This window comes from Epinephelus fuscoguttatus, linkage group LG17 (assembly GCF_011397635.1).
Source record: "Epinephelus fuscoguttatus linkage group LG17, E.fuscoguttatus.final_Chr_v1".
NCBI classification, from domain to species: Eukaryota; Metazoa; Chordata; class Actinopteri; order Perciformes; family Serranidae; genus Epinephelus; species Epinephelus fuscoguttatus.
In genome coordinates this window covers 22,401,082-22,427,843 of record NC_064768.1, presented here as the reverse complement: position 1 = coordinate 22,427,843, position 26,762 = coordinate 22,401,082, and the positions used below count along the sequence as shown (strand labels likewise).

At 40.7% G+C, this 26,762-nt stretch overlaps 1 protein-coding gene across 5 annotated transcripts in view; it reads right to left on the bottom strand.

Annotated features, from left to right (window-relative positions):
- Positions 1 to 26,762, bottom strand: part of csmd3b (CUB and Sushi multiple domains 3b) — a 471,159-nt gene that overhangs the window by 26,136 nt on the left and 418,261 nt on the right. For 2 of the 5 annotated variants that reach the window (XM_049601964.1, XM_049601968.1), the window contains exons 50-60: positions 25,829 to 25,987; positions 21,989 to 22,177; positions 20,270 to 20,455; positions 19,619 to 19,813; positions 18,270 to 18,443; positions 15,067 to 15,240; positions 8,633 to 8,818; positions 7,740 to 7,925; positions 5,847 to 6,020; positions 930 to 1,112; positions 656 to 832 (exon numbers count right to left, since the gene is read on the bottom strand). In XM_049601964.1, the coding sequence (XP_049457921.1) occupies positions 656 to 832; positions 930 to 1,112; positions 5,847 to 6,020; positions 7,740 to 7,925; positions 8,633 to 8,818; positions 15,067 to 15,240; positions 18,270 to 18,443; positions 19,619 to 19,813; positions 20,270 to 20,455; positions 21,989 to 22,177; positions 25,829 to 25,987 (1,983 nt within the window). The remainder of the gene's footprint in view (positions 1 to 655; positions 833 to 929; positions 1,113 to 5,846; positions 6,021 to 7,739; positions 7,926 to 8,632; positions 8,819 to 15,066; positions 15,241 to 18,269; positions 18,444 to 19,618; positions 19,814 to 20,269; positions 20,456 to 21,988; positions 22,178 to 25,828; positions 25,988 to 26,762) is intronic. The other 3 variants (XM_049601965.1, XM_049601966.1, XM_049601967.1) reach the window with 3 other exon arrangements.

Sequence of the window (26,762 nt, the reverse complement as noted above, 5' to 3'; positions counted from 1 at the left end):
AAGTGAATTTCACCTTGGGACACAATATAGAAATGTGTTTTACAAGGTATTTTGAGCTCCACGCTATTTGTTTATATTACACGCCACTTTACATGCAGATTTTGTAGTCCGGATAACATGCAGCACTGATTAACACTCGTTCAACCATGGCTTCGGTCGCATTTCATATGGGAAGAGAATGTTATATTTTATGGTTATTTGCAGAGTTCAAAAAGCAAATTAGCTAAAGTAAACAACAATCAAGGTTATTCATGTCACTCGATAAAGTCTGTCTAGCAGGAGCATAAAGATTTGAGGCTGATTTCATTACTCAGAACCTACACTGTCGCAGAATAATTTAAAAGGGGGCATAAAATAGGGTTGCAAAAGGCAGGAGGGGAAACCTTATAATCACACATCAGGAGTTTGGTGATGTTTATGGGTTGCAGACTTGACGTCTTTTGCGAAGCAAGGATTTAATACCCTGATTATATATAGTAAGTGATACATAAAGCTGACAGGCTGCTCTTTAGCCTCCAAGTCACCTCATATAAAAGTTCACATTCAAAATAATAACATTAGGTATTGCAGAAATCTGCGATTACTATTGTAGCGTCAGATATCATTAAATTATCACTTGATCAGCCATCCCTTAATAATGATACAGATAACTTACTGGTACAGTTGGGCTGTACTCCTGACCAGGTGCCGTTGGCCTGACACAGCCTGGTGGTGGCGCCGGTGAGCAGGTAGCCATCCATGCAGGAGTAGATGACAGAGTGGGAAAATGTTGTTCCATCCAAACGAAATACTCTGCCATTACTGGGAGTGCCAGGGTTACCACACTGGACAGCTGGGGGGAGAATGAGAGCATGGTAGATCTCTAAACTGGATCAGTTTCAAGGTGCTGGATTATAATATCTTGAGATTAAGTAGAAGTATCTTCCTACGTTTACAGAAGGGCTGTGTGCCGGACCATGTCCCATTAGGAAAGCACATCCTTTCTGCAGAACCAATTAGGTCATAGCCCTCGGTGCAGCTGAAGTGAACCTTGGAACGGATCCTGAAATCGGTTTGTTCCCTTGAACCATGGGAGGGGATGCCAGGATCGCCACAGGAACCGGCTGTGTCGCCTACAGAGAGACAAACAAGGAGACAGAGTTAGTTCCCCAACTTCAAAAGTAGAGTACTTGACACCTTCAACAAATTAAAAATCCAAATAGACGAGAGAGAACGACAAAATGATCTAACCTGGAATTATCATTCATCAACAACATTATAAAGTGAGCGAAGCAGTGCGACGTGAACACTGGCTTCCAGTTTTGATGTACACAACATCCTCTGGGTACTCAAGTATGACATGGCTCCTTACAAATAGCGTTGGACTGCACACATATGTTGGTGACAAGGGGCATATGTTTGCCTTAAGAGCGTACGTGTGTGTGTGTGTGTGTGTGTGTGTGTGTGTGTATGTGGTCTTCACTCTGCCCTTGCAGGAGCCGCCTGGTCAGCAAATTCTGCCTGACAGACAGAGCACGCTCCTGGGAACACCCACACACTTTCACACACTTCCACACACACACATTGTCACCCTCATGTACAAGCCAAATATTTCTGGTCGCTATTGCCTATTTTGTTACTGGTCTACAATTTGCATTGGCTTGTATGTGCATATAATTCATTTCTGTTAGTTCTGGACAGCTTAGTCTGACTCACTGGATGTAGACTGTGAGTATAAGTCTGCCATTGGCTGGCTGTCTCAGCTGGCATTCTTCCCCTCTCGCTATCTGCATGCTACCATTTTGCAAGGGCACCACCGTTGCCTCCTGGGCTTAGCGCCGCCCAAGACGACTGTGATTGATTTAGAGATATACAAACAACCCAGAGCGTTTTCCCCTATACCAGAATGATAATGGATGCTTCCAGACCTTTCTCTAGCACTGACACAGCATTGTGGAGATAGGTCTAGCTATGCAAGACTATGGACAGCTCCCAGTACACAGACTGAATATTTTACCATCTTCACCATTTACATCTATCATTGACCATTAATTCAAGGTGTGCAACAAAAATGCTTTGTGTGATAAACAACCATCTTAAGAATTTCCAAAAGGTGTCTGCAATGTTTTTGTGATTTTCCTCATACTTTTGACAAATAACCTAATTTCACTTTGGCTCGGTTAGTACTATGCTGCAAATATCTAGAGGCTTGCTGCTAAATTGAGCTTACACATACCAAAGACACAACACATAATGACATAACTTCTTTTCTTATGCCTCGGGGTTTCTCAGATGTAAACAAATAAACTGTTAACGCGTTGTGTCAAGATTATTTGTCTTTAAAAGCTCAGAGATGTAAGGAAATGGTCTATAGCAAGATTAAAGGTTTTTCTTTCTGAATATCGGGAACAGATCAAAAACCAGTCAAGGCACAGACACACATACATCTTCAGAGACACCACCACCTACACAGATCCTATTGGATGCTCACACACACCCACACACACACACACGCACATACACAGCTCCAAAGTCACCATGTAGCCTCGGGTGTATCTGGTCTCAACGGGCAGAACAACCAATCTACCTGATGTCACTGGTGCAAGTGTGTGTGTGTTTGTGTGCCTCAATGTGTGTGTGCGCCTGAATGTGCGTGCACATATGCGTGCAGGTTTCTGTGGGACTGAGCATTGTGAAAAGTAATCTCTGTCGTTTCCCTCAGGTGACTTTGGAACAACCACTAATCGGTCACACACACATTCATCTGCACAAACACACACACACACACACACACACACACACACACACACACACACACACACACACACACATCCATCTGATAGAAAGATTTTGGCTGTACTCTGGCTTGGGTAAATTCACGGGTTATTGAGCTGAAGCTCCTCTGCTCAGGTTTGCAGAAGTTCTCATAAAGCTGGACGAGAAAAACTACAAGGCTATGACCTTCTCACCCGTCTGATCCAGGGATTTACTGTAGGTTGTCGCATAGAGGGGGGTGGGAGAACAAATCAAACTGTTTGAACTAGGCCTGTCCTGAATACCATTTTTGGGGCTCTGGAGGTTTAGTAGTAATCAACAGAGAATATTTTAAGCCTCGGTGGAGGGGCTTGGTTAAATGAGGAGCTACTTATGTATTTTTTGTGACATAATAACAGCTTGTGACAGTATTTCTAGAAATGGATAAATTATAGACCCACATAAATGTTCATAATAATATGCTCCAAATAAACTACAACTTGATTCACCTTATAAATAACAAGATGTGACTGTTACCCTAACCGCCTCTCTATTAACGAACCACTTCTTAGCTAGCTAACTGCTAACTTAGCATTTTCTTTAAGGCTTCGGCACTGACACCCTGTCCTAACTGGATGCGACGCTCACGAACGTTAGCAACTACATCAGTTTGATTGCATTGTTTACTACTGGACTGTCCTAGCATCCTTTCACAATGCCATGTGTCGTGCCATTTTGAGCTCAACTTCTATGGGACGCCCCGTTTCTATTTCTATTCCTGTGGCACGTGTCGAAGGCTCTGCAATGGACGAGAGACGGCTGCATCACGACGCTGAAGTGAGGAATTACCAACACGATATTTCCTTATTTCACTACAAAAACCTATATAAGTTCTCATCTGGCCGGAGGGAGATCACCATGGAGATGAACGTTTCTAGTAAGAATTGTGTGGGACGCTCAGCAGAGCTAGCTTGTTTTACAAAGTGGAGATGGTGGTATATCATAGCCTGGAAGCTAAAACTATATATATATACTATAAGTTGCTCGCGATAGCATTGTCGCGAGTATGAATAAGGAAGGAAGTACGTACTCTGAGACCACAGGTTTGTTAACATGGCATGACGGAATTCCATATCTAATGGATCCAGTTTGGACAGAGGCTGATGTAATGCCAACGGCACAATAGTCTGATGCTTGCAGTCAGTTAGGACATGGTGTCAGGAGCGAAGGGGCTCTAGCCGGAGCTATACGTACTAGGATATTATGGGGGGTTATGAATTCCTGACTTACCGACTTACCAAGCAATAGTCCCAAACATTGCCCCTTTTAAAACCACATCTTCTCGTTTGAACACTTTGATGTTAGTTTAGATCAAATGAGCCGGAGTCGTGGTAGGTGGCTTTTGCTTTACCTTTGGAGGAGCAATGCTAGCTTTTTACCCCCATTTCTAACTAAGCTAACTGTCGCGTGTCTTCTGACTGTAGCTTCATATTTAATATGAGAGTGGTGTCACGCCTCTCATCTAACTATTCCTTTTAGGTTTTTGAAGCAAGTACAATTAAACTGAAATAAGTCCTTGAAAAGTGTTAGATCTCGTCAAGTGAAGTTTGTAAGTGCTAATTACAATGATGCAGACTTTAACATTTAGTCAGTGTTTTACCTTCTATTTCTAAAACATGGTTAAAACCAATTCAATTCAATGCATAGGCCTAATAAATAATATTCAAGCTGTGTGGCTATGCAAGGCGTGCTTGTGGCTGTTTTTTTAATTGAATTTTACCAGGGGAAAAAAAAGATACTGAGATATTTTTGCTTTTAAATCTCAAGTTGTCGGTGATTCAAGTCTTGAGTAGGTCAAAGCTCACGGCATTCTACTGTAAGTAAAATCCCAAATCTCCATTTTTATTAAGTCTCACTTGCCAAGTCTGACAGTTATTGTGCAGTTGCCTCAAACAAATACGTCCAAATAATTTCCAATAAAGAAAACATGTGAGAAATTATGTTGAGGCTTTGGGTCTTGACGCAGCAACCACTGTACCTTGTAGTTTCAAATGAATATATTATGCTCCCTGAAATGTGTTAACATCAACAGTCATGGAGCAGAACTGCGGACCAAGCACTTCTACCACAGGCTGAACTCTTATCTCTGCAGGGCCCTGGTACAGACCTGCCAGGTAAAAACCATGAATCACTGCTCCGTACACTATTACCCTCCCTCACCCTGCGTCTCCCCCAGGCAATTGCTGTAAATAACAATGAATTCTTAGTCAACTCGTCTGGAATGTGTTTTCAGTCAGTTCGTTATATAAGTGGCAGCTGGGAGCCTCTCAGTCTGGGGAGCCATAATCATGCCCCCAGCCAGCCAACTGAGAACCATATAAGTTAGACGGTTTGTTTATGCAAGATGGAAGGTAAGGAGGCTTTCTGTCTGGAGAGACAATCTAGCTCAATAAGTGGTGAGATATGCATATCCAGTAAATCCAGCTGGGAGGGAATATGCTTGTGTAAAGCAGTTTGCAGAACAATGACAGTGGTGCATTTACAGTACGCAAACTTGTCTTAAAAACCACTCACCATGAAAAGACACTACGGGTAATGCTACAAAAATGCAAAGGAAACATATACATAAACTGAAGTATTTAAAAATATTAAATATTTACAGTCATTGCTTCATCTGTCCCTCTTTATTTATGAGAGAAAAAAGCCTCTAACTTTCTGCAATAATACCTAAGAGAGGTTTAACAAACATCTGAGATTACACCATCAGACCAGCATGCACATAGCCATGCATCCACAGCTGAGGATTTATGTGGGTGTATGGGGAGGTTATGCTCCACAACCCTTTTAACAGACAGATACTGATATATTTTCTTTTCATGCGCCAACCCTACACTCTATCTGTCCATCCATCCATCCCATTATCCCTTTGACTGAGTGCAAAAGGGTCTAGGAACTGCGCCTTCAGGATGTTAAGGCATGAAGTGCTCCACACTCTGTTGAGTCTACATGCTTTAGACGTGTCACCTTTCATCTACATCTCCTATCCATCTATCTCTCCTTCTAATAGCGTGGACTTTAAAGTCCGTATATTCAATAGAGGTTAAAACGGTTACCAGAGCAGAAGGGCATAGGGGCACTCCACATCCCGTTGAGCTGACAAGTCCTGGATGATTCTCCTTTCAGCTGTCTTCCGCCCAGACAGGAGTATCGAACCGTTGAACCAAATGTAAACTTATCTCCACTCAGCACACCGTTAGGAGGAGAGCCGGGATGACCACAGTCTACAACTAGAGACCACAAGAGAGACAGAGGGAGAGAGGCAGAGAGATGAAGGAAGGACAGACAGCTTGTTTCAGATAAACAGTTTTGCGAGAGGAGCTGCAGTGACGCTGTGAAGAGCTAAAAGGCACAGACTCAGAAATTACAAAGTATGTGTGGGATTAGGGATAGTGAGGAAACAGACACACTGCTTTTTGAAATTCATGGCAATTTGGCACCAAACACTTTCGGCATGGTACCTTTGGAACCAAAAGTAACCCTTCAGACATGGTACCTAGACTCTAGCGTTTCCACTGCAAACAGTACTCTTAAATGTGGGCAGGGTTGTTCTTACTCACTGCTCCATCCAGCACTCGGTGTATTTCCTCATTACCTGTGACACACATGGAAGATGCGCCTCGTTTATCGTCCACAGAATAGGGTTGCATGTCGACAGCTTCAGAACAAAATAAAACAGGCTGCAGTGAGAGTCTCTCTCCATGGGATATTTAAAAATAGTGGGGTTGTGTATTTAGTCCTTCTCAGGCAAGCTCAGGGGTTTAGTGTTACAAGTTAATGTTTCACCTTAAAAATCCCGGCAGTTGGCTCGGTGAATTAAGTTATTTTTTTCTCCAACTCCGGCTGCTGCAAGAGGCAGCAAAACATCCTTTCATTTTATACAGTTTACTAATAAAACCACAGTACAGTTCCACAGTATGAATAGTTACATAAGCCTCAGAACCAGCCACAACTCAGCCCTAAACAGAGTGATCATCCACTATTGACTAATCTACAGACTGCAGTGTTCACAGCTCCACCTTTTAGTACCAGATCTGTGTGCTAGGTACCACAACAGAGGGGGGACCAAAAATGGGGACGATACAGAACAGTTCCATTGGTACCATCCACAACTTTTCACAGTGGAAATGGAAAAAAAAAAGCGCACCAAACTGCACCGCACCGTACCGTACTGCTCGGTGGAAATGGGGCTTAAATGCTGCCTCAAAGGTCAAGGAACACATCATTAACAGGAATGATGAGAAATCTGGTGTCACCGTCCTCTGTCTGAAATCAACGACCCAGCAGTAATGGTTGTCATGTTGCCACTCGCTACCATTTTGAGATATTGGCAGTCAATTCTTGGCCTTTGGGTGCCACCAGTGGCAATCGCCTTTTATTATTCAAAAAAACAGGGACAGCAACAGCAAGATGTGCATCCAAAAATATATATACATTTTTATATTTGTTGCATTAGTGATATTTAATATAGCTGTTACAGTCAGAACCCAAAGCAGACAACACTGCACGTGACAAGGCTGCATGTGCGTTGGTGCAATTACTAGCACAGGCATCTGTGTTAGAGGAAATTGTGAAGCAAATTAAATTGTTTGACTGGAGGGTAAAAAGTTTGACTAATATAATACAGACAAACGTGCAAATTGATTCAATGGACAAAGAAACAGGTGAACCTGACCAAAAATTTGTTAAGTATTGTAGGGCAAAGTATTCAGGCATCTTTGAGCTGGACTGAAAACTATACTGTAAAGCTTGTGCATCACCTGTGAAGTGTCTGATAAAACATAAACTGCAAAGAATTAAACATTCTCATTTTCCTTATTAAGCTGATGTGTTACAGTATCCAAATTTCTGAAAATACATGGTGGCTAAATATATGGGGCTGAGCACACAGTCAATCTATCCCATTCACTTTGAGGCTAAAGAGACAGAAAGACGAGGATTAAACTAACCTATACATTCAGGCAGTGGTTTGTCCCACTGTCCAGTAGGTTGACAGGTCAGCACAGGTGATCCAAACAGGTAATACCCCGGATTACAGTCGTAGAAAACCACGGTGCCAAAGGTAAAGTTCCCATGCTCTATTTTACTCTGCCGGATGGAGTTGGCTGGGATACCTGGATCGGAGCAATTGACCACTATACACAGAGAGACACAGAGACGGACACACACGAATACACAACAAGAGAGAAAAGCATGTGTTATTTGGCATGAACCAGTGAGGGTCATTTCTCTTCCCTCTCTTTCTTTCCCAGTGTTTTGCACTGGGATTACAGCTCTGTCAAATAATATAGGGCGTAATAAGGAAGTTGTGGTGAAGAAGGAAGAACTAATTAGGGCTGGTGTTCAAAAGGGAAAATATGGAAAATGTTATGTGATGCCACGATGAAGGCAGGTCCGTGCGTCCAAGATCCAGTGCTCATGAAGGGTATCGGCTTGTTGTCATTACGAAGCATTTTTAATTTTGCACAATTCATTGGCATTTTGTTCTGTAAACTGGGCAGAACGCCGACAGCTTGTGTACAAACTTGTGAGTGAAGCTACCCTTGTTGCTGTGATTGTCAGAGAACAATCAGGGCCTGAGATTTATGTTTTACTGAAAACAAAAAGTTTCCATTCATGAGGCTGGAGCCAAGAAATGGTGGGATGTAGGGTATTAAATCTACCTCAGAACATCATTAAATTAAATAATCAAATAAAAGAAAAAGAGTGAGCTAAGATGACAAAGGTAGGGGGGGAATAAGGATGCTTGTGATAGGAAAAGGCAGTGAGGGAAAATAAAGATAAGAGTTGAGGTGGAATGAAAAGTAAGGGAGAAATAAGGTTAGGGGTGAATACACTTAACTTTTCTCCCCACCTTTACACGTTGGGGGCGGGTGGCTCCACTGGCGGTTGGCCTGACACTGAGCACGTGCAGGCCCCTCCATTTCATAACCCCGGTTACAAACAAAGCTGACCACATCGTTGAGGTTGAAGCCGTTTCCCACTGTACGACCATATATGGGACTTCCTGGATGGCCACAGCTGATCGCTAAAGGGAAGACAAAGTATATCATGGATACAAGAACCTGCATACACATTTCTTATCACATTAATCCATATGAAATCCCATGACCCCCTTTTTATAAGGTTATTTTTTAACAGTAATGTCTTTCTAAAATATATCATATATATTTGAAATGTTACTGAAGAGTTATTTGCAAGAAGGCTATGATTTATGCTGGCCTTACACCAAAGTGCTTTCAACTTTGCAGACAAATTTCCAGTGCTGGAATAAATGCGTGGTAGTTTTGCTAGAGTTATGGCGTGCTTCCATAATCTCGACTGTTAAGGTGTGCATACAGCTCAGTCCAAGCTGTCTTGAGTCAGTCTTTCTCTCATCTTGATGTCCTGACAAAATCAAACATGTTTGAAATTATCCCAAGTTTTCGGGCTTGGCTCATGCAAACAGGGAAGTTCAATGACGTGAACATTGTCAACAACCAGTAGGTGTGCTCTCTCCAGCAGCAAGGCGGGTAGACAGTAAACATGGCGGGGACTCTGGGGAACATAAGAACATGAAGTCTTTTTTCTTGGACTGTGAACAAAGAGGAAAAACTGGTAGAGCAAACAAGAGTCTGTGCCTAATTTTGTGTGTATCTGATCGTCCAACCAGCACTTTTTTTATAGTGAGAAATCTTGATTTTTGCAACAGTTCGCCTCTTAATCCCACGGTCTCCTCCCACTGAAATAGTGCAGCTAACCTATGACGGCCTGGGAGCCAGTTTAGGCATCAAAATCCAAAATGTAAGGTTTGTAAACAAATATAGTCAGTCCCTCCAGAAAATCAATAATTTCAATATTTGTTTATATTTTTCCACATTTTCCAGCTGACCGGAAGTAGTCGCACATGTGACGTCATTTGAAACGTCATCAGACGCGTCATCAAATTCCGCAAATGGCATTGCTGTATGGAGAAACGCACTGTATTGACATAAGAATTTGCACTGTTTAAATGCATACAATATGTGTTGAATTTATTAAAATGTTATGTTTACAGAAGATGAAGCTTGCATGTTGTTGTACAGTCACACTGTCTGGTTTGAGAGCTACAATATTCACTCAGGATTTTTTGCACCATTTTTGGAGTCCATGTTTTGAAACTAATAAATAAAACTAAAGAAGAGAACTATAAAAAACATTTGCAGCTATTTTTGTAATATTCAGTATGCTTATTATAGCAAGTGTTTACATGAGTTATTTTTTTGGAGGTAGTAGTTTAAAAAATGCACATATTTTTGCTCCTTTTGTCATTAGCCACAATTTTTGTCATTTGCTGCAATTTCCCGCAAAAAAAAAAAAAAAAAAAAAATCATATAAAAATGCCGCATTTTTTAAACAAATTTGGACGCAAATTCAAGGTTTTTTGCCGCAAGATCCTTCCAATTCCACGCAAGGAATTGCTAATATGTCATATATCTTAAAGGGACTTTGGCATGATATTTTCCACCAGCAGCAGGATGGAAAATAATCTCAAAAGGAATCTGCAGTCTTGTAAATAGTGACCCTGCAAGATCTGTAGTCTTTGAAGAATCTAACAGTGTGTGACTAAAAACTTGCATTGTCTTTCCTCATATTGAGATGGTGTCAGACTTTAGTCTTTTAAAAGTCCTTTCAAAGTGTTTTCAGAGTCTGTTTCTGTGTTCTGGCTGAATGTTTTTGCACTCACATCCAGCAGTGCTACAGTATTTCAGCAGTCAATGCCACACAGTTACAGCTGACCACTGATGCGATTTAAATGTAACTCTATCTTGTAAATGTTTTGGCTTTTCATAACCCATTGCCTTATTTTCTCATTTAAGTCAGAAAATCCAATTTAGTGAGAGTTTGTTATGATATGAAAGCCACAAAAACACATGATCCAAAGCAGACATGAAAGACATGTAGTCCCTGTCCAGAGAGAAACCCGCAAGAAGCACAGACCGACCAAATAGCTTTGGCTTTCCCAGAGTTATTCATAAATATTCATGAGAATGTCAGATGACCAGGAAGATAAAGCTGGTATTTCAATTTAAGGTCAATATTTTGGAAATATCAGGCCATCTTCTGTGTTAGCGCTGAGTGTCCTCTGTTTGCCATTGTGCATCATAATTATTCATCCTGTTAACTTCATTCGCTGGAGCTACTTAGAAGTTTGTGTGTGTGTCCCTTGTCCTTGTTGTGCTGACGGCAGTGTTTTGATGTTTGTGTAAGCAGACAGTTTACAGTTACTGCCAGCCCCTCTCTCATCTGCCTCTCAAACTCCCGTCTTTAAATTTACTGCTTCACAGGGAGGAGAGGAGAGCAGAGGTGTTTGACCAAATGAAAAGAAAATAGGGCAGGCACCGACTAGGTGGGTGGAAAGGTGAAGAGGGAAGAGGAGAAAACCAAACAGCGGAGCACAAGACAGGACACTGGAGGAGGAGAAGACAAGATGATCAAGACAAGAGAATATGGGAGAGAAAGGGAGGGAGCCGAGGTCTTTTTTTCACTTGATCAGTGGGAATCAGAAGTTTGTTTGCTTGCCTAAGATACAAATTTATCTGACACCGTCAGCATGCCCTGCAGCTACACACACACGCGCGTGCACACACTCTAGTCTCATCATCATTCTGTGTTTGTGTCTCTAAACAAGAGCCTCTCATCTCCATAATTACAGTATAATTTGGCTGTAAAATGATTTCCCTCAATAACTCCTGCATGAATAACCTCAATAAAAACAGCATAGCACAGAAACACCAGATACACAGATGAATACATACACTATCCTAAATGCGTAGACACAGATATATGCAACACCCAAACACACATACACCCACAAAGACATACTCTCCAATATAAATATCCAATATCATTTATTTCTGTTTTGAGGCTCATAGTCAAAAACAATTTCATAGAGGAAATAAATACCCTCTCATGTCCCTGTTATTCCAGGAATGTCAACACTACGTCACCACCTCTGTCTTTTAAACACATTTCTAATTTAGTGAACAAACAGGCTGTCTCTTTGGGGAAAAGGCGCCTGTAATTGGCTTGAGATGGCTCTCATCATCGCCACCTTCACTGTGCCCAGTCGCTGCCTAAAAACATTCAGGGCGCTCACAGTAAGTGACCAATTTTAGACGATTTTCACAGTAGCCTGGACATGTCAGAGCCTTCTGCTTTATCGTCAAGCCCAGCTATTTATCTCATCCAGACCATACAGGCAGCGGGGCCCTCTGGCCCTTTATGGAGACTGCTGGAGTGAATCTGCAGAACCTCAGGACTATTGGGCAAATACATCAAGAAAGGGATATTTCTCAAAACACAAACCTTTTGCTGGCTTTGCCCAATATGGAATCACTCTTGAACAAGAGGTTTATTCTAAATGATTTGATTTCCGTTTTTTAATTTGGACTTTTCCACCCATGAATGGAATTTGACTGGGGTTTATCAGCTCGACCAGACCAACTCCCTCGGTGAAGACTCCAGTGCTGCGGCCATAAACGATTTTGAAGGTAGCTACACTGTTGCTACAGACATACGCATGTTATTACCTATTTTTCTGACTGTACCAATTTAATACACCCTAATCTCTGACCAAACCCTTCAGTAGTGGAGTTGTGATAATGTAGGCAGAGGAAGAAGAACTGGAATAAAAGAGGGACAAAGCCTTCAAATATAATGTGATGTTCATTCATTCATTCATTTTCCATAACCACTTATCCTCTTGGGGGTCGCAGGGGTGCTGGAGCCTATCCCAGCTGACATCGGGTGAGAGGCAGGGTTCACCCTGGACAGGTCGCCAGACTATCACAGGGCTGACACATAGAGACAAACAACCATTCACACTCACATTCACACCTACAGACAGTTTACAGTCACCAATTAACCTGCATGTCTTTGTACTGTGGGAAGAAGCCAGAGTACCCGGAGAAAACCCACGCTGACACGGGGAGAACATGCAAACTCCACACAGAAGGGCTCCCCCACCTTTGGTTCGAGCCAGGAACCCTCTTGCTGTGAGTCTTGTGCTCTCATTGAATGTTCTAACATGGACATGAATAACCTGTTTATGATCAGTCTTTTTGGTGTATCCCATTTACGTCTTTGAGCATGTAAACCCCAAATCCAGTTTTCAGAAACCCTACAAACTATAAATCAACAGTTAAAAAAATTGTCAAATTAAATAAATAATTTCTCATTTTCTTTGGTATTTTTTGATAAATAAAGATATGCAGCAATGATTTCTGGGTAATAGTTATGTCGATGTTATCCAATGTCAGGTCTCTGATCATGTGATGAGACAATATTTGCACGACAGCGTGCACTAGGGCCAGTCATAATAGTATGTTCTGGGGCCCATCATAACTTCCTCACGCCACTGTGCCCGGCTACTCCAAAAGACACCGGGATACTGTTGCTTTTACACAAGTTATCCAAGTTTTTCAGCACCACTGACTACCTGTGCAGGTATGACTTCAGCCATGTGACATAACAGAAACACAAACAATGGCAACAACGAAAGAAACAGCGAAAGTGTCTCACTTCTGGAGCAATGGTGAAATTCAGTTTTGTTTTTCGGTCATGAAAGAGGCTGTGCATCTTCACCCAGCGCTCGCCTATCGAACACTGTGGCAGTGATAGAGAAAGGCTGGCGCTGGTGTGGAGGACAGTAATATAGAAGTAGCGTAGTTTCTTTCAGGAATAACGTCAGCTTGGTACAGAGTGTGGTTGAGAGCAGAGGAGAGCAAAGGTTGATGCGCTCAGAGCAAACAGGTGTTAGCGATTGGAGCAGAAACATTATCAGCAGTAAAGCTGTCAAGTGTAACTCTATAATATAGTGGTTAATATTTCCTGTCACTTTCATCTCCCATTGCCCATTTGTTTTTGTAAACACCACAAGCGCCGGCACAAATAGACTGCAGTAATCAGTAAACAGGTTGCTAATATTTTTTTATGTATAAGAGGAATATGAATAACTCTGGGCTCATGTAAACACCATATCCTTAATATGATCACAGCCAGGATGAGCCTCATAAACAGGTTACTCGTGTCCATGGAAACGCACTCATTGTCTGTTTAGAGTTTCCATTTAGATTTTTTGCACATACACAAATACACGCTCGTGCAGCAACACATACACACACAAATGCACACTTAGTCACAGATACTCTGAAAGAAAGGGGGTTTCCTGTTAGTATTCCCTAAATCATTATTTTTGTTATTATTACTGAACCATAACAAATATCTGACTTCAGCTGTGTTTTTAATGATGTGCTGGATCAGGCTACACTCTTGAGTCGACATCGTCCCGCTGCTAAGGTAATTTCTGTCCTATCAATGCAGTCTGTTTCTATTCTGATTTCAAGGCAGTTAATAAACATCTGTTTGTTCTACTCTCCTCCTTTGCTATGTGTTTAATTTGGATTTTTATCAAATTCCACTTCCTGCTTTGGACAGTGTCACTGGTTTACTAGAAGGCAGTTGATTTACTTAACGGTTACCAAGACCATTTTCCTCCTTTGGCTGATTACAAAAATCCTATCAAACAGTAAATCTCAATTTGTCAAGACATCTTTAATTGGTATGCCTCCAAAGTGATTTGTAAGATGCATGATATTGATTCGTCAACTCCACAGGCGAATAAAATATCCAAATTTTAAATAAAAATGCCGAGCCTGTTATAAAAACCTTATCCTCAAGCTGCCTCTACTTGAAAGTACCTCAAGTTCTGTATTTGGTATAAAGCAAATAGTGGAAAACATCAAAACATACCATGCCATTCAAGCTTCCTCTAGATACACTCTGGTCTCAGACATTTGAGAGCAATCTCTGTTTATCCCCTGCATGCATGCCCACGCGTTTCCCCTGCATGTTTTCATCGTAAACAGGATGAAACATCGAGGATTTGGGAGTTTTTGTAACAAACCCACACGCTGTCCATTACACCATGTTTCTGCATTATAAACTTTCCATTCTACTAAGAAAGCAGACCAGCAGTTATCATTTATAAAGAGATGTGCTTTTAGAGCTAGTTAGTGTGAACAGTGTGTTCCCACAGGGTTTGGGTCATCCTGCTTCTTTATACAGAGTACATGTAAGGACTAATGCAGCCTATATGTGGGGGTGTGCTTTGTGTGAGTGTATTTTTCTGAAAAGACAGGCAACTGCTCAGATCACAAGTTGTCTAGGAGACACATATGTAGCAGAGGCTTTCGGGTTAATTTGCAAGTTAACGTGAATCTTCAATAGGTTAAGGTCAATATGTGTTTTCCTTACATATACAGATGGGGAGTTGTCCAGACCACTGGTTGTCCTGGAGACAGATTCGAACCGATGAGCCTATTAGTCGAAAGCCAGGCAGACACTGATACACAACGGTATCACGGTAACCGAAGTTCTCTCCGATCACTTGGCCGTTCACAATGCCCTCTGGGATTCCACAGTGACCAGCTGAAAGACATACACAGATACAGATGACTCAGACTAGGAGACACAGAAATGTTGCTGTGAAGACACTGTCGTTGTTATGCTGACTTTTTTGTAAACGTCTTCATTCATAACTAGTTTAAGTTTTCGCAGTGACTGGAACGAGTTGAGAAGATGCTGAAACTCCACACCTTCATTCAGGTAACTTCACTACAAGCAAAACTTCTGATCACTGCATCTGTTTTTGAAAGACATTTTAGAAACAACATTAGTTAAATATCTGTTAAGAAATAAATCAGTATTTACTAAACTGAAGGCAAATTACTTTCAAAAAGAACCAGCGTTGGCAGTTAGCCACCAAGAGTAGCCACTGGGACTAACCACAGACAGTCTATGGGACTAACTAGCTTACTGCTACTTGTGCTATCTCACTGGAAGTTGGGCCCATAATCCTTTCTACAGTAGTGCCTTCAGGAATAAGGTGTTACAGTATGATGTTTTAATTTTGTCTAATGCTGTTTTATGACAACAGCTGTATCTATGTTTTTCATTGACTTGCCTCCTGCTGCTGCCTCTTGGTCAGGTCGTCATTGTAACTTTGAATTGATTCAAAGTTGGTTCTCAAAAATAAAAAATACAATTAAAGTATCTGTTTCTCCTTCTCAAGGTAAGTTCTGAAAACATGTATCTGGCCCTTGAGTCCAGCTCACAGTTGTACTTTACTATAAACCAAGTTAGCACTAATGTTAACGTTACCTGCTTTCTGCAGTTAGTTAGCACAACCATTACTCCAATAATCACTCCAGCAGCCATATTCATGCGAGTAATACAAGTTTGTTCTGAGCACACCTTGAAAGTCTTATTGTATTCATGAGATGTATTCTCTGGATTATTTCCAAGACAAGACAATATCAGCAAAACAGAAACATTTTAATCAGACCAGGGAGTTTTAAACAAACCTTAAGGGTGAACATCTCCTCGACTTAGGAGACAGTTTGCTGCCTCCATCTGGGACATTAAAACTTAAACATCTGCTGAAACCTTTTGCAAGCCTGTAAAAGTAGGCAATCACAGCTTGAAAACCTGTTTCTTCCGGTCTGTGAGATGTGTGACTCTGAGCAAACACACGCCATGAAACAGCAAAGTGGGAGCACAACAAGTGCTCCATCTTCACAAAACATTAGAAGCTCTGTCATAAATTGCATCACCTGTCAATTTAAGGTCAGGGCTCAGATGGTCCTGTGCCCCCTATGACATTTTCACAGCTGTGTCCCTGTCCTCTGCAGTACTGTTACAATCGTCTACCTTAAACATAAAGTTGTCACTGTGCTTTTAAAAAATCAGGGGCAAAGTCACAAAAAGCAATTGTGGCTGCTAAACCTGCACAAATGAGACAAAAAGAAATGGTGTAATTCTCGAATACCTGCAAGGGCTAAAATGCACCCCTGACTGCGCTGCTAAGCAGATAGAGTCTTGGTGTTAGATGCACTTATTTTGATAGGTTTTATGAATTCATCTGGCACAAGTTTGGCTCCAAAGATTGGCACAAAGATTAGCGCTGATAGCAACACAGAGTTACTGTAAAGTATTGTCAGAGAGTGTTGGTTATATGGGGTGTCACGCCCACACTTTCCATTGGTTTTGGCAGCAGTGAGAAGCATTTCAGGAGCTTGTGAGGCACTGAATTATATGTTTTCTTTTGTCCTCTGCTTCAAATCATCTTTTCTATGCTGTAATATCATTAGCACGATATCTTTTGTGAAACAGCATATAGCAGTTGCAAGTGAGGCGCAATTTATGGTGCTACTAGCAGCCGCTATCCATTCTCTGTGAATTCGCTCGACAGACTTTACCTGCTAACAGCTAATGCTAACAGCCAACCACACAGAATTGACAGGTCTCTTCACTCCCCTCATCAGATTCATCCCCAGAGGCCTGATTGATGCGTTGTGCTAATGCAAACTGTCGCAGTAAATGTGTATTTCCTGTTCTCACATGGTTTGTATTGAGTATTGATTTCATTCCTTACAGTAGATAACACCTGCACTGTGTCCCGGACGTCAGCAAATGCTAACAAGGTCAAAGCAGCCAGGGAAGTGGGAGAGAATGTGAAGGGAAAAGGTTGCCTAGTATCACCTTTGACATTTCACATTGTCACTGAGGTGCTGATTACTGTTAAGTTAAAGGGCATTACTCAAGTTAATCACGCTTTACTTCGTTGAGCATAGCAGCAGTTATGTATCGAAGGAAAGACGTTAGTTAGAACAGGCACAAACGTCAACTTATTTTTGGCAAGTTTTCACAAAATTCAGGATCGACCATACGAGGGTCATTTTTAGAAAATCTTGTGTACATCAGCTTTAATTACTAACATGACTGAAAACAACAAACATATCTCTACAAACTTACATTTTAAAAAAGCAAAACAAGTACAGTAAATCCAGATTTGTTTTGAAGGATAATAAGAAAAGTTACTGAATGAAAATGCTGTTTATAGCACTTTTTTTGACTCCATCTATTTATTTTTTGACAGAATCATGCCTCCTCATCAGCCTGGGTTAAGTTTCATTGAACTCTTCCGTTCAGCCTCTATCTGCCTGTGAAGTATTCTGGGAAGCGCTGTTTCTACTGAGGCTTCATGGAGAAGTGACAGCACCATGTCATAACATCTGTTACCTCTGGGTTGCACACTGACAGAAGAAAGTAGCTGTTTTTTTCAGGCTTATATATAAAAAAAGAACATTCACACTGAATTTGGCGAGTGCACAGCAGAAGCTCCTAATAGTCTTGCTTGTAAGGTGGACGAGGCCAGAGGGGAGCAGCTGTGCAGCCAGACGGAAGGTTTAGGGCAGTGCCTACCTTTGATACCTGTCCTCATTAGATTAGCTTGAAAAATCACAGCTTTCAAACTTCTAATAGTCAGTGTTTTAGTGTGTGTTGCAGTTTAAGTCCTGAGCCTGAAACTGAAGTCAGGAAATCACACAAAATGTCAAGATATACTGTAATATATGTATATATATTTGAATATATTAATAGTTCTAGTGGTCATGTACCTAAACATCGTGTTTCCGTTCCACTCCAAAGCCCAGATGACAGGCACTCTCTGACAGCTGACCCCACCAGCATGAAGCCAGCATCGCAGGTGAAGATGGCTGTAGCACCAAATGTAGTCTGAGTACCAATCTTCTTCCCGTTGGGTGGAGATGGCAGCTCACCACAGGATATAACTGAAACACACAGGCAGATAGCAGCAATTTAAAAGCAGTTGTGCACCAATTTAGCAGCAAGTTCATTTGAACAGTTGCTAATGCTCATTGGTTTCAATGAGGAGTGCTACCGATGCCGGCGAGCTGTTTATCACACAAATTTGATGCCAGCATTGTTTTTTTTCCCCTACACTGGAAACTGTGCACAATGACTGGAGGAGAAAACAACAGTAATTTTTTCAAATGTCACAGAATTCTTTAAAGAAAAATAACATTGATTCGAAATGTCAAGGAATCCCCAGACGACAAAGAACAGATGATAAAAATGTCACACCAACTTTTTCAGGTTCCAGCATGGACTGGAGGAATGAAATGTTTTCCTCTTACAGTAACTCTGTCATCAGTAGATTTATTAAAGTCAGTAAAAAATTAACGCACACACCAATCTTTAGAAAACATTTGAAATGACATGCTTATACATCCATTTTCTATAAACATTTCTCTTCTCTCTGAATTTCAACATGTAACTCACAACAATTAAATAAAAAAGGATGGCAGCTTCTCCTGTGACCGACTGTGTTGAATGGGCCCCTGAATTTTATCGAACCAAACTTATATCATGGCAGACTTTGTGATATCAACAAATATCTTACTGTTGTCCAAAGCATTGGTATACAATGTAATATCTTGATGAAAATGGTGATTTACACCCCTATGGCAAGTATGAGTCGATATCAAATCGCTGCGCTCAGGGAGTGTAGGGTTACTTGTGGCTCCTAGAGTCCTACAAAGTAGAATGGCAGCCAGAGCCTTCAGCTTTTAGGCTACTCTTCTGTGAAACCATCTTCTAGTTTCGATCTGGTTAGCAGAAACTGTCCCCACATTGAAAAGTTGATGAAGACTTTCCTCTTTGATAAAGCTTTTAGTAGGGGCTGGCTCAGACTTGCCTTGGACCAACCCCTAGTAGACTGATATGGGCCTAGTCTACTGGGGGACTTCCAATGATGCACTGAGCTCCACTCTCCTCTCTGTTCATTTGCTAACTAACTAATTCATGTCCTGTTCTGTTCCCTTGTTTCGCAGGTTCCCTTGGATTGCTGTTGTCCTTGGATCGTGGGTTGTGGTTGCAAAATTGAATATGAGTGTAAATACACAATAATTTAACATGATTTAAATTTTACGTCTTTGTTACTCACCCTGGCAGTGCGGCCTCTCGTTTCTCCAGCTCCACATGCCATTGGCTAAGCACTGGATATGGGCGGGCCCTAATCTGTAGTATCCCGGATCGCAGGTGAACACGATGCGAGTTCTGTATTCGTAGTGTGAGCCGTTGACGATCCTCCAGCGGCCGTGTTCTAAAGAGAATGACCCGATGCTGGGACACACCACCACTACGCAGACAAAAGTGTGAGAAAAAAGAGAAGCCTCATGAAATGCTGTCATTTAAATAACACAATTGCCATTTTAAAAATAGTGTCAGATATTATAAAGCTGGCTGAGAGTGGGGCCAAGCCACTGTAAAATATCTCACAGATGCAAAATAATGACTCAGTTGAAATAACAATGTTCCAGCCAAAAATGCCTGCCACACATAGCGGTAGTTATATGTTGCTTACAGACTAATATCCATCTTACCCAGTGGGTGATGATTATTTAATTGTCATTTCATTTTACATCGTAGTATTTAATATTAAATATAAATGTTTTTTATAACTCGCTCAATTAAAATCTCATTGGAGTGTGATGTTTACATCCATACAGTGCTATTAAGCATGTCCAAATTCATAACACTATCAGATTTGGTATTTTTATTTATGATGTCTAACGGATATCTTTGTGTCACTAACCTGAACACCGTGGTATCTTATTGTGGTTGCTCCATGTCCCATCAGGCTGACAGATGGCTGATGTGAGTTCTTTACTGGAGAGTCTGTACCCGTCGTTACAAAAATAGGAAACTCTTGTTCCGACGGAGTAGTCGGCTGTTAAAACGCCGCCGTTTATAGGAGCCTTGGGTGCCCCACATGAGACAGCTAGGGGAGGGCAGGCACACACTGGTTAAGAAGACAGCATGCGAACAAACACACACAGAACCCTAATGCATACTTATGTCTGTCAGGTAGGCAGGTTTGATGTGTACTTTGTTTGAAATGTTTCTGGGGATTCAAAGCCACCGAGTGTATTGTACATTTGTAAACAAGCTCACATATTTTCTTCAATGAAGCCATCAAACTAAAAATATAAAATCAAGAGACGCTTGATCTTCAGCTCCAACCAGTTCTAACAAAATACATCCATCTTGCAGAAAATGCTGCTCCACAGTCCACAATGGTTTTAAATAGACTGGTTTGTAGAGCACAGCACCGTGTAATTACACAGTGTCGACAATCTGCTATACATCCTTCATTTGACTTTCTATCAATACCAGCTACAAACTGAGCCTCCCTATGGTTATTTGATATGTCGGGGTGAGACACCAGCAAGTGCAACATCAAAAAAATCATCAAGTCTTTGTGGAACATGTTGTAGTATTTTCTGAAAATACACATATAAAGAGAGAGAAAATGAAACACAAACAGTAACAGTAACATGAAATAATAAGTGGTTTTGTGTTCGTTTTACCATTCACATATGTGGCGTTCACAAGCCCCTTCTTATAAACAATGCATTTGGCATTTTACTCACTTAAATGTTGAGTCAGTTCACTCTGGAGCAAAAAGAATAAATAATGCTTAAAGGAGGAAAGGGGGTTTTAAGGTTTTATAGTATGGATAAACTCAGTTGTATTTTCTACAGAGATGTATTATTAAATCTGGATATTGAAGCCCAAGATGGCGCCTCTTCAGACCAATAAGAATTGCTTGCCTGGTGCATAAGCCAACAGAATTTCTAGCTCCTGGGTTGAGTTCTGGGGTATGCTGGCCCTCCCCATGAGTTCTCACTCGGCTTGTAGACTTCACATTGTGATGACTGTACTGATTTTTATATTGCTTTTCTCAGCTCGAGGAAAGTTTTACAAGTATAAAACCTGCATGGATCCAAAATTCATAATAGAGAGAGTCATTTATTTGCAGTCCGAGGTGTCCTGTCAACAGTTTTACATCATTTTATATCAGCATTCTATAGGGAAAATACTTGTTTGCCACAGGAGACTTTTGCTGCAGTACCACAAGTGGCCACTGGAAAAAATTTGAAGCTAGGATTCGTTTTCGAACATAAGCTACATCTGTTTTGGCAAATTAGTGTTAGGGACACTGGCTTCAAGTCAAGGTAGCAACAAACCCTACTGACTGTCTTGGCTATAAGCTCAATTAGCATTCTACTGAAATATGTAACATGAAAGAATGAATGGGCTGCAGTATTACAGTATTTTAATCTTTCACCCCGAGTTGTAACTAATAAAACTACCAAATTATTCCTCGACCTATATTTTCCAGTATTGTTGCTCCAGTGTACACTTTGACTTTTTTCAAGCTTATATTCAAAAAATAACCTGAAAATGACATTTTTTAAAAATACTAATCAACATCACATACACAAAATATTAGCACAGCAAACAAACACACCTTGACACGCTGGCACAGGAGAGTCCCATGCATGGTAGCCGAGTGGTGTGCGGCGGCAGGTTGCCGTGGCGTTGCCGATGAGACGGTAACCACGGTCGCAAGCCCAGCGCACCACGCTGTTAACATGGCCACCACTCTGAGAGGAGATAGAGCCATGGAGCGGAGAGTCTGGGGTGGAGCAGTACAGGGCTGGAAGTGAAGGAAACAGAATTAAAAAACAAAGATTTGAAATGACTTTGTTAAAAACAAGCAAAAAGGTACTTTTTACTACTACTATACAGTACTGTGTGGTTACCATATTATTGTATCAGGCTGTTGTTTAATCTAGTAGCCCTTCAGATCTTCAGATCAATGCTGTGATCAACACCAAATTTATGTCTGCATGCAGGTTTGTAATAATGTATCCATTACCTGTACTGTAACCAAAGTCTTACTTCCAATGTTTTCTGACATTACAGTCTGATAATTGCATAAAACTTTCATTAATATGAGTCACCTCTGTATTTATGACACAATAGGAGGTCTAGCCAAAACGGACTAATTGCAAATACATCTTGTTTAGGAGTAAATTATAATTTTTACCGACCACAATTATGGCTTCGATTGTGCATTTTAAACAGGGCTATTAGAGGCGTGAGATGGAGTAGGATGTCATCACTCCAAGTGCAATATCTCAAAACGCTTGTTGGGCCAAACTAAACAAAAAGTTCAGCGAACAGAAATATTAATGATCACATTTATGATGGTAATTATACCTTTCCTGCACGTCTTAAAATCCAAGTGTTTCAGCTAATTAGGATCTATCCGACAAGCTGTATGAATGCTTAATAAAATAATTAATAAGTCTCTCCCAGTGGAGCCTTTCGATCAAACAATCAATGAGCAGAGTTACAGGAGATGTCAGACATTACCGTGTACACTGCCCACAAATCAATGGCTATTTTATGAAATATCTTTACACCAAGTAACATTAATGCCTTTATTCCAGACACTATTGGCAGCTGCGGGCAAAACAAGAGGCTTGGCATCAAGTTAAGCATAGTCTAAGTTTGTCTGATCTTTATAGATTATTCTCTGTCTGTCTGTATGGCAGCAAATAAAAGTCAACTTTAGTATCTGATGTGGTAAAATACCAGTGGCAGTTTCCTTATGTTCCTCCATCATAGCATAAAGGATTACCAACACCTTGGTCCAGTTAGAAGTTGACTCTCAACTCTCAAAACTGTCCCCAAAAATAAGTTCTTCAGTGCACCTATTTATTAGTGATAAGCCTGTTTTAAAAATTGCTCTGGTCTGTCACTGGCCCTGTATCATTTCTGTGGTGGGTTAGTGAGGGAGTTTTGTTCCCTTTACTGCGTTTTCCTTGTGTCAAAAATACAGAATCAGTGCTGGCAATTTACAGTTTGTCAGTGATTTCTAATTAAAGCTCTCTGGCACAGCTTATTCCTAAAAAGCATTAAATGTTGATGGCCACAGAAAGGGCTGGCATCATCGAACCGGCACGTAGGCAAAGCAGCCAGCTGACAATCCCTCATTAGATCCACTCCGGGCTCTTTCCCCTTATAGTATGTTTAAGGCACTAAACTGCTGCTTCAATCACACAAGTTTCTTTATTTAATGAGTTGCCGGCTTAGTTTGTTCTAACGCCAAAGTTTCCTCTTAAAAAAGTTGGTATGTCTTAATAATGAGGAAACAGTCATCATTACGTGTTTAATTTACACTTTGTAATTGCAAACTGTGCATATTTTGTTTTCTTGCAGCGGTGGCAGAGGGATGCTGTCATGTACAAAAACAATACTTAAGTTGAACATGATATTATTAGGTTTACAATAAGGATGTAAAGTAAAGTACATTTACTCAAGTATTGTACTTAAAGGAATGCTTCACCCACAAAATGACCATTTGTACTTACTATGTGTTGACTTGCATTCATGAAGAAAACTTTGTTAAATGCATCCACGATGAATGGAGAATCCAAAAAAGGCAAACAATCTTGACCAATTAAAGTCATAGGGGGCTGCGTTTAACAACAACTGCTAAGTATCCTTGGGCAAGATAGGCCTACTGAACCCCATATTACCTCGGCAACCAGTGTGTGAATGTGTGTGTGTGAATGGGTGAATATGACATGTCGCGTAAAAGCACTTTGAGTGGTCCGAAGAATAGAAAAGCACTACACAAGTGCAGTCCATTTTACCACATGTATCTGAACTCTCCTCAAGTGGAGCTCGTACATATGTGTGTGCTCAGGCATACTTAGAGTGTGCTTCTCCTGGGCGGAAGTGTTTTATATTGTAATGTTTTAATGAAGATGCGTGTGTTTGGGGAATAGTGAGCACATGTCTGGATAAATGAGACTTGGATTATGCTGCACAAGTTGTATGAAAGTTTATAAACAGTTGTTGAACATGGCCCCCAATGACTTTAATTCATGAGGAATCATCGCTTCTTTCTCATTCTCTGTTGATAGTGGAGGCATACAATAAAACCAAAGTTTACTTGATGAATTCAAGGTAACTCGCAGTAATTAATTGATATACAAATGGTGATTTTGTGGTAGAAGTATTCTTTAAAGTAACATTTTGACATGCTTGTACCTTACTTGTGTATTTCCATTTCAAACTACTTTGGAATCCAATATTGTACCATTTACGCCACATTACTCTACATTTTCCAGTATCTGACAGCTTCAGTTACTTTGTAGATTCAGATTATTTATACAAAATGTAAATCAATCAATAAATCACGATGTATTATTATAAATGAAGTTACCCAGCCGTATTTCACGCAGTTAAAATTGGCTCCACCTTTGCCAGCAGCAACATTAGTGATGCTTTACACATAAATGCATCATTATAATGCAGTGTTATAAAATATACTATTCTAAAACAAACTATATTGCATGATGAGTATATTTTGATGATAATACTTTTGAACTTTTACTAAAGTAAGATTTTGAATGCATGACTTTTACTTCTACATGTGAATATTTTTTGAATATTATTTTTTATCGAGAAAAGGATTCTCAGTGCTTCTTCCATCACTGGCGTCACTGGCTTACAACATATGTTTAACAATCCTTGCAGATGCTCACATTAATCACAGCTACCAAAGAAGGTTACGGAGTGTAAGAGTCCTGGGAGGCTTTTCTGTTATTATTCAGTGTATAATTCATCATACAGAGCAGCGGTGTTTTAAAGGTTAAAGAAGCAACCTCCTGCCTGGGTGGTGTAAAGTGAAAAGCCAGCTGAACAGGTAATACTGTCTCCTCCCCCTTAAATGTCAAAAAATGCCCTTGAATAAAGCACTCAAGCCTCATTACCCAAGTGAAGGTGCTTAATGCCCAGCAGTCTAAAGTTATACTTAGCAGGCCCAGGTGCAAGACGGTCTAAATGCAAAGACTGCTGTGAAACTCCATCTGCGCTCATCAAGGTTTCCTTGAGTGAATAAAAGTTAACAACTTCCCCCATAATGCAATTCACTAAAGTGCTTCAGGAGACAGACAGAAGTGCGGTAGCAAAGTAAGCTGAAAGATGAAGTAACAAATTGCATGGATGAGATTAAGTTGATGATACTCTCTGAATACTTTATTAACTTTCTTTTCATTTACTTTCTTGTATATTCTCTCTTTCCCAAAATCACAAATATCAAAACTCTCTCCATTTTTGCATGTATGTTAAACTAATCATAATGTATAAGTTGACACAACTTAGAGGCTGAACAACTCCTCCAAGTGCTATTTTATTCAGAAAGTCGCTCTGTCTTTCTGTCTGTCTCTGTCCTTATTTCCATGCATCATGATAATATAAAGTAGTAGTAAAATAAAGTTGGGATACATACTTTGGTACTCACCAACATAGCGAATTTTGAAGCCTTTCTTGTTTGTGCCATGGTCTGAAGACCAGCGGACCAGGAACTGGTGACCAGAGGTTGTGAGGTTAAAAGGCGTTGGCAGGTCGCCGCTCAGCGTCGCCAGAGAAGGACTGTTGGGTGTTGGGCCTGAGAGAGAGCGAGACAAAGTGAGAAGAAAAAGTGGACAGAGAAAGAGAGAGTAAAAAAAACAAAGAGTATAAATGGGAAAACATGAATAAACTGTTTTATTTTGGTACTTGGTGTTTTTTTGGCTATAATTGTATGTCCAGTTTTCCCATGGCGATCATTGCAGATCCACAACGTATATCGGGCCAATAAAGGACATTTTTATAACATGTATTATTCCCATTATGAAATTATTGCCCATAAATGGTGCCAATATTACAAAGCCACGCTGCTTTCATTGACTTTCAAGGCCAGCATCTACACACCCAGCAAGCTGACTAGATACCAAAACATATAAGGGCCCATTTATGCTCAACATTAGATATGGAGACGGACACGGACTGCATTCATTTCATCCATATTTGTCCACATTTTATAAAGGCCAGACAAAACAAGGCAGTACAACCGGAGGTCGTGGAGGCAGTGTAGCGTAGTTCAAGAGAGATACAACCATAGGAGACGATGAGGAAATTTAAATCATTTGCGGCATGGAACAAATCTACAATACAGCGAAAAGAATTCTCCACATGTCCACATGTCAGGATGGATGTATTTAACAGCCACACAGACCAATGCTGTCTACAATGCTGTCTCCATTTAAAGGTACAGCGTCATGACCTACAGTGTCGCCTTGTACTCTGTTGTGTGATTCTTTTGACTTTGCCCTCTGGTGCCATCTATTGGCTGTATCTATGCCAACATAAAGGATGCATGAAAATATGAGGACCGTGATGTT